This window comes from Oncorhynchus tshawytscha, linkage group LG13 (assembly GCF_018296145.1).
Source record: "Oncorhynchus tshawytscha isolate Ot180627B linkage group LG13, Otsh_v2.0, whole genome shotgun sequence".
In the NCBI taxonomy this organism is placed as follows: domain Eukaryota; kingdom Metazoa; phylum Chordata; class Actinopteri; order Salmoniformes; family Salmonidae; genus Oncorhynchus; species Oncorhynchus tshawytscha.
This window is the reverse complement of record NC_056441.1, coordinates 64893963-64912139: the sequence shown is the minus strand read 5'-3', so window position 1 is coordinate 64912139 and position 18177 is coordinate 64893963. Positions and strand designations below refer to the sequence as shown.

At 43.2% G+C, this 18177-nt stretch overlaps 1 protein-coding gene across 1 annotated transcript in view; it reads left to right on the top strand.

The window, feature by feature from the left end:
• The window catches only part of nectin3a (nectin cell adhesion molecule 3a), a 71450-nt gene extending 56469 nt beyond the window's left edge, over window positions 1-14981 (top strand). The window contains exon 7 of the mRNA XM_024442844.2: window positions 10652-14981. Within this exon, the coding sequence (XP_024298612.1) occupies window positions 10652-11316 (665 nt within the window). The 3' untranslated portion in view covers window positions 11317-14981. The remainder of the gene's footprint in view (window positions 1-10651) is intronic.
• Window positions 14982-18177: the final 3196 nt, after the last annotated feature.

Sequence of the window (18177 nt, the reverse complement as noted above, 5' to 3'; positions counted from 1 at the left end):
CTATCTGAGATATCTACTGCAGCCCACATCCTCCACATATAACACCTGTTCTGCCAGTCACATTCTGTTATAGATCCCCAAAGCACACACATCCATGGGTCGCTCCTCTTTTCAGTTCGCTGCAGCTAGCGACTGGAACGAGCTGCAACAAACACTCAAACTGTAGGGCCCTATGATTTCCTCGATTAGGATAATGCGAACGAAATCACGGAATTTGGTTATAAAAATGCAATCAACTGTAAAACTTGGTATATTGCAGAATTTTCCATAATTTGGCTGATTATTGTAGTAACTTAAATTATTTCATAATTGTAAAATTACAGACGAGTAGGCCTAGAGAAATAATTCCGTTTTCGATTGGGGTGTTTTGGGGGAGAGGGGGTTGGTCGATCATGCGTAGGAACCTTACGTCACCTCACAACTTGGCTGTCACATGTCGAAGAGGCGCCAATTCGTCAAAAAAACAAAAAAATTCGACCCTAACCCCTAAATTCAGAGCAGAGCAATACCCAATGGACTATTATGAGTCAGGCGATAAGCTGTTTTGCGAATTCTGTCAACATACTATTGATTGGACCCGTACAAATACGTGTGACAGCCTTTTAAAGTCTGAAGCCCATGTGAAGAACAGGGAAAAGCACCGTGTTACACGGAACCAAACCAGCTACGCGCGTGCGCCATCGTGCATATATTTATTTTGTCAACCCACACCAGGTCGAAAAGCATTGAACATTTATGGCAATTTTAGCTAGCTAGCTTGCTGTTGCTAGCTAATTTGTCCTGGGATATAAACATTGAGTTGGTTATTTTACCTGAAATGCACAAGGTCCTTTACTCCACCAATTAATCCACACATAAAACAGTCAACCGAATCATTTCTAGTCATCTCTCCTCCTTCCAGGCCTTTTCTTCTCTTGACTTTATATTGCGATTGGCAACTTTCATAAATTAGGTGCATTACCGCCACTGACCTCATTTGTCTTTCAGTCACCCATGTGGGTATAACCAATGAGGAGATGGCACCTGCTTCTATAAACCAATGAGGAGATGGGAGAGGCAGGACTTGCAGCGCGATCTGTGTCAGAAATAGAACTGACTTGGAAACGCAGACGCTCGTTGGCGCGCACGAGTAGTGTGGGTGCAATAAATGAATAATATAGATTTCTACATTTATTTTGCAACTCTGTAACACTGTTGTTTTGAAAGAGCATATGAATTAAATAAGAATTAAATGAATTAAATAAGTAAAGTGTCTCGACAAATAGCAAAGGCTCTGTAAAGGAGTGAGAGGCTCTGGTAGAAAGTCAAGAGAAAAAGGAGATTTAAGAGGGTCAGACCAGTGTGTGTGTGTGTGCATGTATATGTGTGTATGTGTGTGTGAGATGAGTTATTCTCCCCCTCTGGGAAGTCATGTGAGAAGATGAAACATGCGAGCAGTGTGGGTGCAATAATTGAATAACATAGGTTTCTACATTTATTTTGCAACGCATGTGATGCAAGCGGTGTGGTCAGCCTGTTAGCCAGAGCATGCCTTTTCAAACGAGAATTACTTGTGCAAGCGCATCAGCAGATTCAATACGATAATTTATTCAGGACTTTGTGGCTGTGTGCGCCGAGTCTGACATCCCCTTAGAAAAGCTAAGAAAGCTATGGCCGTTTCTAGTGAAGCATTGCAAACAGGGAGGGGAGTTACCAGAAAATGAGAGCAGCCTCCGTCAAACTCACCTGCCCCGTGTGTTCAACCAACATATGACTGCCGTTCTACTGAAGATCCGTGGGAAGAGGTTTACGGTGGTTGTTGACGAAACAACAGATGCAAGGGATTGCAGTGTTCTAACATTGTCATTGGTGAGTTAACTTAACTTGACAGTCTATTAATATACCGTTGCAATAGACTACATTTACATTCTGCAATGTTAATTGTCCACATGCAAATTGTGATATTCCAAACCACAAGCTATCGTGGTGAAATATAGCGATGCATAATGTCAGCAGCCGTCTGCCTCTCCATCTAGCTAACTATCGCAGTATCTATATTGTGCTTACACTTAATTTAAATAACACTTATTTTGTCACAATATTATTTTAGGTTAAAACATAATTAAAGTTGTTCCTTATATTTCATTGCAGGTGTTGAAAACCAGTACTTTCTGGTGGATGTCATTTTCATGGACAGATGCAACTACTCAATGTTTTCCCAAGCTATACAGTGACTTGCGAAAGTATTCACCCCCCTTGGAATTTTTCCTATTTTGTTACAACCTGGAATTAAAATTTTGTGGGGGTTTGTATCATTTGATTTAAACAACATGCCTACCACTTTGAAGATGCAAAATATTTTTTGGTGTGAAACAAACAACAAATAAGACAAAAAAAACAGAACTTGAGTGTGCATAACTATTCACCCCTCCCTAAGTCAATACTTTGTAGAGCCACTTTATGCAGCAATTACAGCTGCAAGTCTCTTGGGGTATGTCTCTATAAGCTTGGCACATCTAGCCACTGGGATTTCTGCCCATTCTTCAAGGCAAAACTGCTCCGGCTCCTTCAAGTTGGATGGGTTCCGCTGGTGTACAGCAATCTTTAAGTCATATCACAGATTCTCAATTGGATTTTGGTCTGGGCTTCCAAGACATTTAAATGTTTCCCCTTAAACCACTCGAGTGTTGCTATAGCAGTATGCTTAGGGTTGTCCTGCTGGAAGGTGAACCTCCGTCCCAGTCTCATATCTCTGGAAGACTGAAACAGGTTTCTCTCAAGAATTTCCCTGTATTTAGCACCATCCATCATTCCTTCAATTGTGACCAGTTTACCAGTCCCTGCCGATGAAAAACATCCCCACAGCATGATGCTGCCACAACCATGTTTCACAGTGGCGATGGTGTTTTTGGAGGTGATGAGAGGTGTTGGGTTTGCGCCCGACATAGCATTTTCCTTGATGGCCAAAAAGCTCAATTTTAGTTTCATCTGACCAGAGGACCTTCTTCCATATGTTTGGGGTGTAGCCCACATGCCTTTTGGCGAACACCAAATGTTTGCTTATTTTTTTCTTTTAGCAATGGCTTTTTTCTGGACACTCTTCTGTAAAACCCAGCTCTGTGGAGTGTATGGCTTAAAGTGGTTCTATGGACATATAATCCAATCTCTGCTGTGGAGCTTTGTAGCTCCTTCAGGGTTATCTTTGGTCTCTTTGTTGCCTCTCTGATGAATGCCCTCATTGCCTGGACCAGGCCCTCTCTTGGCAGGTTTATTGTATTCTTTCCATGTTTTAATAATGGATTTAACGGTACTCCGTGGGATGTTCAAGGTTTCAGATATTTTTTTATAACCCAACCCTGATCTGTACTTCTCCACAACTTTGTCCCTGACCTGTTTGGAGAACTCCTTGGTCTTCATGGTGCCGCTTGCTTGGTGGTGCCTCTTGCTTAGTGGTGTTGCAGACTCTGGGGCCTTTCAGAACAGGTGTATATATATATACTGAGATCATGTGGCAGATCATGTGACACTTAGAATCCAAATCAAATCCATTTAAATTAAAGGTTGTAATGCAACAAAATAGGAAAAGCGCCAAGGGGGATGAATACTTTTGCAAGGCACTAGCCTCCCTCCACAGCAACAATCTGATCCTGAATGATGCCTGGGCAGTGGTCACAGATAATGCCTCCTACTGCCTGAAGGCATACAAGGAGGTTCTGAAAGGAGTGTTGCCCAACAGTGTCCATGTAACCTGTCTCTGCCATGTTATCAAGCTAGTGGATGAGACCTGGCAGCGCTACAAATATTTCTCTGAAGTTGCATCACTTGTGACATGGATGAGATCTGTCTTCTTCAAGAAGCCTGTCAGAAAATAGGCAAGCTTCCTCATTGTGAAGGAGTTTGTGCAGGTCAAGGCTCCTCCTGAAGCAGTGAGCTCCAGATGGAATAGCTGGTTTGAGGCAGTGAAGTACCATGCAGAGCATGTTGATCTGTACAGAGTTTTTGTTGGCAGAAAAGTCATCATCCCAGGCAGTCACAAACATCCTCAGCCAGCTGGAAATGGAGGAGCAGGTTGCTGCATTGTTGCCTAGATTCTTGCATTACTCTTTTCATTTATAATGAAACACTAAATTGAAGCATTTTTCTTGATAAAAAAATATTGCAATTTTGTGTTGCATCATTAAAAATGTACTGTTAAATCTTATTAAATTGTTGACGTTTTATTCATTCACATTATTAGACATAACATTAGCGTAAATCGTAAAACACAGAATTCAGGGAAATGGAAAAAACAGAATTTGGGATAAATAAAACGGAATTTGGAGGGGGGGGGGGGAATGATTTCATATGGCCCTAAAACTGAACAGTTTTATCTCAATCTCTTCATTCAAAGACTCAGTCATGGACACTCTTACTGACAGTTGTGGCTGCTTTGTGTGATGTATTGTTGTCTCTACCTTCTTGTCCTTTGTGCTGTTGTCTGTGCCCAATAATGTTTGTACCGTGTTTTGTGCTACTAGCATGTTGTGTTGCTACCATGTTGTGTTATCATGTGTTGCTGCCTTGCTGTGTTGTCTTAGGTCTCTCTTTATGTAGTGTTGTGTTGTCTCGTCTGTTACGCACGCCTCTATGAAGAGGGAACGCAACACCCTGCTACAACTAAACTCTCCGTGAAGCGAAAAAGGTATGGACTGTAGGTGCAAGTAAGAATGACAACAGGCAGAATGTGGTACCGTTTACAAGGACTTTATTCCTTTACACGGTAATATGGGGAAAAGGGGCTGGACGGAACCAAAGCAAAGAAAGTAAATCTCAAAGCCCCCCCTCTCCTATTTTACCTGCCTACCCACTACTTACCTAATTTAGCACCACCTGGTGCCCTAACCAAAATACAAGGGGTGGTCCGCCCAGGTCTTACCTAGTGTGTCTAGACAGCGAACATGCTACGGGTATATGTATGCCCGCGGGCCTCTTGCCTAAACACTCCCAAGGTGCCTTCCCCTTTCCCCCTGGGAACAAATGAAACAGAATATTAAACAATTTCAAACAAACTAAGAAACAAAGGATGTCAAATAAGCTCTATCTGAGCAACAAACTCACAGAACATACCACTTTCCAGCAATGTACTCCCAGCAAAATCAACCTCTATCACAATCAATCTCAGCAATCCCTACCTCCAGCAAAATCTCTACCTCCAAAAAAAGAGATCTCCCCCCTGAACAGAACACTGGCTTTTATATAGTGTCAGAAGGAATGGGTAATTGGAGACAGCTGCGTCTTGACGAGGGGGCGGGGTCAGCTCTCCAATTAGCCCTGGAGTCGACCAATCAGCTGCTTGAGGGATTTCAGGAAGCCATTTCCTGAAATAAACACATGTAAATACACAAACTACAACACATAATCTGGGGAACGTAACACGCCCACCACAAAAATTGCAAACCTAGTTTTGCAATAATAAATGCCAACGTATCCCCAGTTAGTAAACCCGTGATAGAGCGTCAGCAACCACATTCACCGAGCCCTTCACATAAGCTATCTGTACATTATATCTTTGCACAATCAGAGCCCACCGCATAAGGCGGCGGTTCTGGTTGTACATTTATTTCAAGAACACCAACGGATTATGGTCTGTGAAGACCACTACAGGCAAGGCACTGGAGCCCACATATACCTCAAAGAACTGTAAGGCAAGCAATAAAGCCAGCGTCTCTTGTTCGATTGTAGAGTACCTTGACTGACACGAGTTGAATTTACGGGAGAAGAAACTGACGGGCCGATCCACTCCGTCTTCATCTTCCTGTAAGAGAACCGCACCCACCCCCATAATACTAGCATCTACCTCCAACTTAAAAGGTTTGTCAAAGTTGGGGGCGGCAAGCACTGGGGCACTACAAAGTAGCGCTTTAGCGGACTCAAAAGCGTAGTTACAGTCCTTGGACCACTTGAATGGTACCTTGGGACTAAGCAGAGATGAAAGGGGAGCTACTACTGTCGAGAAATTCTTACAGAATGTACGATAGTACCCTACCATCCCTAGGAATCTGCGCAACTGGCGGCGAGTAGTGGGAGCAGGAAAGGCAACAATTGCTTCCACTTTGCCAGTTACTGGGCGCACTTGACCTCGTCCCACTTGTTTGCCTAAGTAAGTCACTGTAGCCTTCCCAAACTCACACTTGGCCAAATTGAGGGTTAAAGAAGCCTTCTCCAACCGCTGAAACACACTTTTCAAAGTGGAGAGATGATCAGACCAAGTAGACGAATGAATCACCACATCGTCAAGGTACGCAGTACAATTTGGCACATCTTCAAACACAATGTTAACTAGCCGCTGAAAAGTAGCAGGTGCATTACACATGCCAATGATGTGTTTTGTCCTATATTTATATTTTATTTATTGTAAATGTTTAATCCCAGCCCCCATGTCACGCCCTGACCTTAGAGATCCTTTTTATTCTCTATTTTGGTAGGTCAAGGTGTGACTAGGGTGGGTACTCTAGTTTTTGCATTTCTATGTTGGCCTGGTATGGTTCCCAATCAGAGGCAGCTGTCTATCGTTGTCTCTGATTGGGGATCATATTTAGGCAGCCTTTTTCCACCTGTTTTGTGTGGGATCTTGTTTTTGATCCCTACAAGGCTGTATGTTTCGTTGGTTTTCTCTTTCTTGTTTTGTTGCTGGTTATCATTAATAAATATGATTAACCTACCCCACACTGCATCTTGGTCCGACCATTCTTACAACGACGAGCGTGACACCCCATCCCCGCAGGATGCCTTCTGCCTTTTGGTAGGCTGTCATTGTAAATTAGAATGTGTTCTAAACTGACTTGCCTAGTTAAATAAAGGTTAAATATTTTTTTTAATCCTCCTCTCATCTCCCTCCTTTCTTTTCATGTTTGGCTTCTCTATTATTCTTTATGTATGGAGCATGACAACTGTGCTCCTCTTGTATTTTAATTTCCCCTTTCCTTCTAATCTATATCCAAACATAAGGACTCCTACTCTTGGACACATTCTCCCCTGGCACACAATCTCTCTGATTTCTCACTGAGAGGGAGAACAGACTAGAGGAGTCTCAAACTAAAGCAGGTGGTCAGTCTTCATCTGTGAGTAGGCCGGGTTTAGACGGGTTTCACTCGTTCGAAAACTATGTGTGCGCCCCAAATTATACCCTGTTCCCTATATAGTGCACTACTTTTGACCAAGGCCCATAGGGGCGCACACATAGTTTTCCAGCAAGCAGGACTCCAGGGAATAGGGTGCCATTTGGGACAAAGTCTAAAGCTTGGTTGACACCCTGTCCAGGAAGGACTTGCATTGAGCAATTTGGCCTCTTCAAGCCAACAACATGGAGTCCGGCATATGCCGCCGCTTCTCTCACTCTGAGCCCATGTGGACCTGGATGTATCCAGACCTAAGCCACAGTAGCAGGCAGGCAGAGCATGTTTCATCCCCACCCTTCTCCTTCGTGGCTGTCTCAGATACACAGTGGTGTTTCCACAGTGTCCTACATGGTGCGCTGCAGGATATGTGTCCCAAATGGCACCCTATCCCCTATACAGTGCATTACCTTCAACCATGGAGGGTGTATATTGTGCCTATATTGTCCCTGTAACGGCGTTCGTCTGTTGAAGGAGAGTCGGACCAAAATGCAGCGTGGTGGTTACTCATGTTCTTTAATGAAAAAATAGCGATACATGAAATAACTAAATAAATACAAAAACAACAAACGAAACATGAAAACCTAATTACAGCCTATCTGGTGAACACTACACAGAGACAGGAACAATCACCCACAAAATACACAGTAAAACCCAGGCTACCTAAATATGGTTCCCAATCAGAGACAACGAGAATCACCTGACTCTGATTGAGAACCGCCTCAGGCAGCCAAGCCTATGCTAGACACACCCCTAATCAGCCACAATCCCAATGCCTACAAAAACCCCAATACGACAACACAATAAACCCATGTCACACCCTGGCCTGAACAAATAATTAAAGAAAACACAAAATACTAAGACCAAGGCGTGACAGTCCCCTGGTGCTCAGTGCTCCCCATCATACACCATGTCCCTCTCTAGCTACCAGGATGAAATGGCTTAGCCATTTTTTGTACATAATATTTCCGCCATCATTTCCTATAACTTCGTACCCCTGCACATTGACTCTGTACTCGTTACTCATTGTGTATTTATTCCTTGTGTTTCTATTTTTTTATTTGGATTGTTGGGAAGAACCCGTAAGTAGGCATTTCACAGTTAGTCTACATCTGTTGTTTATGAAGCATGTGACAAATAAAATGTGATTTTATATGAGGAGATCTAGCTGGGGAGCTTGGAGGTGGTTGTCTTAAGGCTAAGGAGGAGGTGTTATAGATCAGCTCACTGACCTTGAGCTGCCTCTCCCCTCCCCCTTCTCCCCCTTTACATTATCACTGGTCTCTTAGTCAATGCTTTACAATTGCAGGTTAGTCAGGTAAATTGCAGCCAATATGTAATTAACTGAAGGCTATGCTTGCTGCCATCCTGGTTGCATTTGATCAGTTGTAGCTTAGACTCTAGTGTTAGGTGGAGATACAAAGCAGTCCTAGTGCAGCTTAGACTCTAGTTTATTTATTTTTTATTTCACCTTTATTTAACCAGGTAGGCTAGTTGAGAACAAGTTCTCATTTGCAACTGCGACCTGGCCAAGATAAAGCAAAGCAGTTCGACACATACAACAACACAGAGTTACACATGGAATAAACAAACATACAATAATACAGTAGAAATATCTATATACAGCATGTGCAAATGAGGTAGGATAAGAGAGGTAAGGCAATAAATAGCCCATGGTGGCAAAGTAATTACAATATAGCAATTAAACACTGGAATGGTAGGATGTTCAGAAGATGAATGTGCATGTTGAGATCCTGGGGTGCAAGGAGCAAGATAAGTAAATAAATACAGTATGGGGATGAGGTAGATTGGATGGGCTATTTACAGATGAGCTATGTGCAGGTGCAGTGATCTGTGAGCTGCTATGACAGCTGGTGCTTAAAGCTAGTGAGGGAAGTAAGAGTCTCCAGCTTCAGAGATTTTTGCAGTTCGTTCCAGTCATTGGCAGCAGAGAACTGGAAGGAGAGTGTAAGTGGAGATACAAAGCAGTCCTAGTGCAGCTTAGACTCCAGTGTTAAGTGGATTTACAAAGCAGTCCTAGTGCAGCTTAGACTCCAGTGTTAAGTGGATTTACAAAGCAGTCCTAGTGCAGCTTAGACTTATTTTCAATGACGGCCTAGGAACAGTAGGTTAACTGCCTGTTCAGGGGCAGAACGACAGATTTGTACCTTGTCAGCTCGGGGATTTGAACTTGCAACCTTTCGGTTACTAGTCCAATGCTCTAATCACTAGGCTACGCTGCCACCCCAATATTCAGATATCCCCTCTCTCTATCTCTGTCTCTCATTTCGATTCAAGGGGGTTTATTAGCATGGGAAACATATGTTTACATTGCCAAAGCAAGTGAAATAGATAATAAACAAAAATGAAATAAACAATGACAAATTAATAGTAAACTTTACACTCACAAAAGTTCCAAAACAATTAAGGCATTTCAAATGTCATTATGTCTATATACAGTGTTGTAATGATGTCTCTGTCTCTGTCCTTGTTTCTCTCTCTCTGTCTCTGTCTCTGTCTGTCCTGTCTAGCTCTGGGTGTCATCACAGTAACTAACCACTGAAGGACAAATCAGAGGCCGAACCTCACATCGATCACACACTGTTTCATCTTCTCACATGACTTCCCAGAGAGAGGGGAATAACTAATCACACACACACGCACACACACACACGCACACACACAACCATGGTCTGACCCTCTTAAATCTCCTTTTTCTCTTCACTTTCTACCAGAGCCTCTCACTCCTTTACAAAGCCTTTGGTATTTGTCCAGACACTTTACTTTTTAATTTAATATGCTCTTTCAAAACAACAGTGTTACAGAGTTGCAAAATAAATGTAGAAATCTATATTATTGAATTATTGCACCCACACTGCTCACGCGCGCCAATGAAAGTTGCCAATCGCAATATAAAGTCAAGACAGGAAAAGGCCTGGAAGGAGGAGAGATGACTAGAAACGACTCGGTTTACCGTTTTATGTGTGGATTAATTGGTGGAGTAAAGGACCTTGTGCATTTCAGGTAAACTAACAACTCAATGTTTATATTCCTGGACAAATTAGCTAGCAACAGCAAGCTAACTAGCTAAATTGCCATAAATGTTTCATGCTTTTCGACCTGTCCCCAAATTAATATAATTGGTTCAGAGTTTGTTTTGATATTTTAACCTGCATGTCGTGATCGCGTTTGGTGTGGGGGGACAAAATACATTTATGCATGATGGCAAACAATGGCACACGCGCGCAGCCAGTTTGGGTTCCGTATTAGAATTTCAATTAAGACTAAAGCTTTTTTGTGAACTGTAATTTTCTAAATGTTATTTTCACAGGATATAAACATTTGTGTATTCTACTTGTTCTGTATTCAATGATTATACTGTGTCACCAGTCAGATTCATACTAAAGACATTATTAACTGACAATTGTTTTTTTCTTCTCTGTCATACCATTCCCTCCCTCCATAAACCCTCATCTCTGCCCCCCCCCTCACACACCCATCCTCTATCCATCCATCAGATCCTCCCCCCACCACGGCACCAGTCTCCACAACCTCTACTCCCCTCTTCCTGGACACTAGTGACACCAGCACGGCCCCCAACAAGCGTCGAGGAGTGAGCGGCCACTCCACCTCACCCACTCTGGCCTCCCTGTCAGACAGCAGCCTGGGTACCATAGTGGGCGGGGCTGTGGGTGGGGTTCTGTTCCTGGTGCTGCTGCTGATCCTGGGCGGAGCCTGCTTCATGCGCCAGCGGAGGACCTTCAGGGGGGACTACTACACCAAGCAGTACCTGGGCCCCTCCGACATGCAGAAGGAGTCCCAGCTGGACGTGCTCCAGCCCCACGAGCTGCAGGAGGTCTACGGGGACGGGCCGAACTCTACCTACAAGGGCAGCCAGGAGCTGAAACCCAAGCCGGGACTGGGAGGGGACATAATTTACCCCAACGACATCCAGGACAGGGATGATTGGGGCGACGGCCACAGGGGCCTCCGGGAGGGCAGCTACTTCCCTGCTGAGAACCAAAACACCATCCACCACCCCAGAGGGCTGCCCGTTCACACCCCAACAGTGACCAACGGCTCTCCCTACCTGCCGGAGGACTGCTTTGACAACGGCACAGACAGCGAATATGTGTCCCACATGGATGGGTCTGTGATCTCACGCAGGGAGTGGTATGTCTGAGAGCTCCAGGGGAGCTGGAAAATACCTTTTGGCTCAAAATGACTTGGTGAGACAATAATTTAACAAGCATTGAAATAGATATATTATAGAGAATTTATATCAGTTCAATAAACAGACTCTTCTTGACAAGAATGAACATTCCCGGCTCATTTGTGTGCTCTGACCCCAAGGACTTCCATATGACTTCCATATGGAGTGTGTTATAACGTCGTGGCATCTCAACAGATGATCGCAGGCTGGGAATGGCAGTAATCTGCTGTCATTATCGGCTTAACTTTAGAACTAGGGTTCATTTGGCAAGGGTTTCTCTGTACTAGGTTGTTTCAACAGATGTGAGCGGTTCACATTGTGTCTTTCTGCTTTTATGTATGTAAACATGACTCATGAGTCTGGCATTTTAGCCCTCATTAGTGAAATATTTCTGTCCCTTTTAAACATTCTGAACTATGTTGCATCAATTCAAACCCCTCATATTCAATGACATTTCCCCCAAAATGTACACTTTATTGCTTGCCTGTAATCATATGACTTTTTCATAAAGGTACAATTCTGGTTGCTTCTTGCTGTTGAGAACACCTAAATCAGATTGTTATATTTGAGTGCTGAAACTGTTATGTGAAAGGGAAAAAGGATTCAACAATATGACAATTTGACAAGTTTATGGTTCTAGATGACGATAGAACATATCCACATATCCATTGATGTGAGCAGGATTGTACAGTGATGTTGTCAGGACTATGAGTCGTGATAGGACTCCATGAGGCACATCGGAGGAACAAATCTCAAGCTTAGCATCTATTTAGGACAGTTTATTGGACATGTTCTTTAGCATTTGTGTCCCAACTGGCACCCTATTCCCTATACACTCAGTGGCCAGTTTATTAGGTACACCCATCTAGTCCTGACTCCGCTATCAGCATGGCGCAATAGGAACCTGGGATTCATCGGCCCAGACAATGTTTTTCTACTCCTCAATTGTCCAGATGTTGGTGACCACTTCTTCTTGTTTTTAGCTGATAGGACTGGAACCTGGTACAGTATGTGTCAGTGTGATCTGTGATGGAGTTTTTCCAGTACACAACCAGGCACCATGACATGGTCTGTGTCCCACATGGCACCCTATTCCTTACGTAGTGCAGTACTTTTGAACAGAGCCCTATGAGCTCTGGTCATAAGTAGTGCACTATATAGGGAATATGGTGCTATTTGGGAAACTGACCAGGATGTTAATGCTACTAAAGGGTTGACATCACCAGTGGTCTCATCTCCATTAGCTTGTATTGACCTAGCATTTCCTGTTCCTTCTTAGCCGGCTGCTTCATTCTACCTGAGAAACTAAAGGATCAAAGTGGCCTCTCTAAAGCCTTGCCATTAAAGGAAAGCGATCTCTTCAGTCAACGGGTCGGGGGGAGGGGAGCGTGACTGTTGGAGGAGGGGGTTAAAGAGGTGGTAATCTCCCTGTGGTATTTCCAGATGGGGCTTGGTGGGGCTTGGTTTTTGCCTGAGGCTGCTTTGTTTCTCCTTGTGGGAGTTTGCAGATTGAGGACACACTCTTTTTAATTTGATCCTTATTATTTTTTTGCTCCCAACCCTTTGGTGGTTTATAAAACACTTGGATATCACACACACACACACTCCACATGCTGCCTACTGCCTAGAACACTCCAACCCTGCCATGTTCAAAGCCCAGCCCTCACCTCAAAGTTTTAGCTTTTTAATTAACTTCTCTTGCCTGGATGGACATCGCAAATGTTTGACCTCAGTGATGTGTAGAGCATCTGTGTATGCAAAGCACACTCATGTTTTTTATCTGTTTGATTCAAGGCTTCCAGCGTGTGCCTGACTAAAATGGACAGAGCCCCTCTGAAAACTTTTCTTAGCTTAGCTACTGCTCAGACATCCACCCAGGGGTTGTGGGCACGTAGGCTAAATACAATGCAGGGATACATTCTCATGTCTTTTACTGTCTGCCTGTACACACAATATGAGGTTAGCTTGGTCTTACTCCCTGTTTTGAACATTTGTTCAAATACAGGCTGGTCTTTGACATGTCATTTCATTTGTAGTAGAAGAAAGTGATTGAATGTTTACTGAAATTCTTTTTTTCACTTTTTTTTTTCTTTGGCAAAGCTTTTGTTTTCAAGTTGACCATGTTTGGAATGGAAAGAGATTAAGTTATTGTTGTGCCTATACTACCTTCCTTTTGTTTGAATCATTTATTGTTTATTCTTCTGCTTATGTACATACGTGTGTATATATGTTCATGGTTTTTATGTGTGATGATATCAGCCTGATTGTCGGGAAGACATTTGATTCATGTGTTGATTTTAAGTACTGAATGCCTTGGGAGAGAAAGGTTGGTGCCTTATGTCTTTCTTTGTAATATTTATGATTTTGTTGCTTGTTTTTAAACCAGCGTAGTTGACTTAAGGTGAATTGTTTAGCCTTATACACACAGACTCTTGTAGCAGCTCTTGGAGCAGCTCAAGTTGCAATGTACCTAAAAATTGTATTTCACTGGAAAATTACATGGGTAGTACTTTGTTAGTACTAAGCAGGCCAGAATCATAGTCAATATTATTGTTTTGTAAATATGCTGGCTGTTTTTTTTATTATTATTATTTTTTTTTTAATGTATTTTTTGTCTGAAATTGTCACCGAGCATTTCGATTATTTGAAGGTAATTTAAAATACGAGCACTAGTCTGTTAGTACTGGGGAGTTTTCCTCTTTCACTTCATTTTACAAGATATTAGTTCTCAAAGGTTTGACTAATTATTTTGTTGCCATTGTGCTATTAATTGGTTTGTCAAAAATCACATTGGAAACAAGGGATAGATAATTGTTCTCTGTTTGTAATAAAAGAGCATCTTATCTGAATCATACTGAACTGTGTGGTCCCATAGGGTTATATCCATAACTCTTTTGCAGTGATAGTCTGCAATATCTCCTTTAACCTCAAATCACATATCAGGAACAAATAAGCTTTATGGGTATAAGAACAGGTGTTTTGTTTTCCTACTAATCTTTTTGTTTCTTGGCCCATAACGTGTCATCTGATTGCATTGGAAGAGGCTGAATTTTGTGTCCCAAATGGCACCCTAATCCCTATATAGTCCACTACTTTTGACCAGTGCCTTATGGGACAGAAGAGAAGGGTGGGGGGCCCAATGGGCTCGGGTCAAAAGTAATGCACTATATAGGGAATAGGGTGCCATTTGGGGGACACAGTTCAGCCTCTTCCAATGCAATCAGATTACACTTTATGGGCCAAGAAAAAAACTAGGGACAAAGGTGTTCCCCTCACTCAGACCTTAACCCATCTATCTCTGTCACCCTCAGCAGCCTCCACACCTGTGGTGATCAGTTACTGACCCATCGCCTCTCTCCTGTCCCAGTCAGCACCCTCTCCATCACTGACATTGAGAATAGACCCACCCGCTGCCTTTGTGATGGACAAATGGATCACACCTGTACTGGGATAGGTGGTTGTGTTTGTTTGCTGACCACCCACAGTCCTAGCAGGTTTTCCTCTTGTATCTATTGACATTAACCTGTCTCCAAGCCCATTTGTCACCAATGAGGTCTTGAGTGATTGCTGCAAGACGAGTCACATTCTTTTGTTGGCCTTGATTTGGTGTAAAAATAAAGTCTTATTGCATGATGTTTCAGGGCGGGCTTTTCCTCTGCACCAATAGGAAATTGTATAATGTGTTTATATCCCACTTTTATTTACCATATTAAATGACTGGTTAGACTTGAGTTGAAAAAATAAATGTATCCTATCAAACTGCGTGATGTTCACAAAAGGGCCCCTTTGTTACTTAATCGCCCATAAGTTTCTATACTCCCCAGTTTGACCTCTTCTTCCTCTAAGTGTTGGTATCTAATACTCTGTGTTAACCTGCTTCTGGAGGTGGCATGAAGAGTATCATTGTCTGTTATTCAATGAAGCCAGAGTGACACTCACTTCCCTCCATCCCAGATAAAGAGAGAGAGAGGCGAGAAACCAGATCCCTAATCTTCTCTGGCATGTCAGGCTGAAATCTTCCCTCTTACAGTCTTGGTGTGTCCCCCAAATGGCACCCTATTCCCTATATAGTACACTGCTTTTTACCAGGGCCCACTACATAAGGAGCCATTTGGTCCACAGCCTTTCTCTGCTTTCATCACTTGACTGGCAACAGTGGCCCAAACACACCCGGTACCACTCTCTATTACCGTCACATTGCCTAACTGGGATAACCTCGGCCTAATTCATCACTGTTACTATCTGCGTGTTTGTGCAGGCTGCAGGAGTAAATAGCTCTGTTGGTGGGCTTCAGTTGCTCTTTGTCTCTCTCTCTCTCTTGCATCTCCGCAGCTGTCTTGGTTTGTGTTTTTTTTACACTTAATGAATCTGTCGGCAAATGTGTTTTGCTTTTGTTACCTTGTAAAACAGCAGTCAACACTTTCAACATTCTTGGTAGACCCCACCCAATGTTTGAGTCTTGCCATGCGGTGGTATCTAATAGTCCATTGCAACTATGCTGGTAGAAAAAAAGGCTGTTTGTTTGCTTAGATGTGCTGTGTGTTATTTTGTCATGCTGCAGAATATCTTGAAATTTACCAGTAGCCAGTAATGAAAGCAGATCAAAGGCCAGGTTTCCAGGTTTTTTTGACTGGATTTGGCTCCCAATCATTTAGATAACAGTAGAGAGAAGGCCACTTCCAGTCTCTGAGTCTATCCCTCCCCTGCCTTCAAATAAACAACCCAACAATTATTAGCTAATGAACACGACCCGAGCACAAAGGAGAGAACATCAAAGGCGAAAGCTGACAAATAACAAAATAACAAAATGCTGCAGACGGTGGGAGAGTGCGGAGCAGTTACAACAAACATTTTGTCACGTGGCCATCGCCGGCCGGGCCAGCTCTCATTGGTGTGCTGTAATGTGAACTGCGGACTGCAGAACACCAACAGCAGAGATGCTATGTCATGGCAGACTAAGAAACAACTCTGCTGTCTGTCAGATGGGTGTCGTGATCTGATCATACTGCCCAGTTTGGAAAGAGGAGCCTCACAGTCCCAGATTAACACACTCCACCTCTGAGAGAAGCGGGGCGACAGACGGGGTTCTCCTTACATCAGCAATGGAGTGCTGTCTCCACGGCGACTCGGTTCAGTGCATTCCATAAGGCAGGCCAGCCCATGAAGATGGTTTAGGGCATACTTCTGAAGCCCTTGTTTTTCACCATTTTCCTCTATAAAACTGACATCTCTCCTTTACGTGTTTGGCAGACATTATGTCAACCTGGAAACATGCAGTCTACTGTATGACTCCTTGCCCATACGTTTCTATCCTCCCTTAGTTCCTTTTTACCTTTTGAAATCAGACGTGGCTAGATGTGGAGTACATTAAGTAATTTGCATGAGTGAAACTCATTGCGTTCATTTGACAATTACCGCGAAATGAACAGGGCAATTTAGGAAAGAAGGAAGTAGCCTTTTTTGTTTAAATGAATTGGTGGATATGAATTGTTTTTGGATAAAGGCTTGTATTTTGGAAAAGACTGAGTAAGGACAGCAAAACAAAAGCCCCTTTGTACTGAGCACCTCCTCTGAGACTGGGAGCAAGGACAATGAAGGTTTCATTGATGAACTACATTGTTCCTTGAGATCAGTTCAGACTGAGGGCCTTTTACAGATTATACGCTACCATAGCTGTGCAGTTCCCAGCCTGCTCTCGCTCTCTGCTCGATCAGAAGCTGTGTTTGTCTCTTTCCCACTGAGTCACAAAGTTGTAAAGAGACGGTGGAGAGTGATTGGAGCTTACAGTATCTCTCAGAGGACAGTACTACAATAATTTACCTCAGGCATATTGTGTCTACTCTATTCTCAGAGTCCAGAGGACGTGCAGTATGGTCAGAACTGTCTTTGGAAACCATAGGTCTGTAGATTAGGGTCCTATGACAGCCATGGGCCAAATGCCCCTTTGATAAAATCCACCACTATGCATCTCTACATCCCATGCCTGCAATAGCTAGCCTGAATACCAGTTTGTTTGTGCTATCATGCCAACTCATTGCCATGCCAATGACAACAATGGAGTTGGCAAGAGAACAAAATATCTGGGACCAGGCTATGAAAAATCTACTTCAACACAAAAACATTGACATGCTACAATGAAGGCAGGCAGGGGCAGAGAGCTGCATGCTTTCACATAGGAGGGATTAAGCAACTTCTAATTGGGCTCATGGCATGCAAGGGGCTGTGATCAGAATGGGTGGGCAGCCATCGCACTGGGACGTGACAACAAGACCCCCACATCCCCAGGCATTGTTCTCCAATGCTGGAGCACATATAATCCTCAATGGATTTTAATGCAATGGTCCAAACAATGCAATGGTCCCTGGGAAATATTCATGGAGTAGCCTACAAAAAAACAACAGAATGAGGGAAAGCACGTGGAGGTGGAGGCTTAGGTACTACTATGGTAGTAGGACTGGCCTGGAGTAAGTTGATTATAGTTATACCATCTAATGTCCATACATGACTTGGTAATGTGTTGGACAAAAAAGGACATAATGCATTCGGATATCATAAGACATAATTGTCCTGACTGACGTAACAAACTAGCCAAAATAGTCAGAGATAGAGTCTGCATCCCATACGACACTCTACTTTTGACCAGGACCCATCTCTGGTCAAAATTAGTGCACTACATAGGTAATAGGGTACCAGAGAGCACCACCTGTCCAGGGATTTCCCCTGGCTGCCTGAAAGGTTGTCTGTCGGCCATGTTGTTGTTCTTTAAAGATCTGCTGCTGTTATCCTTAGCATTATAGCGGTGTTTATTCCACCTGTCCTCTGGCTGTCCGT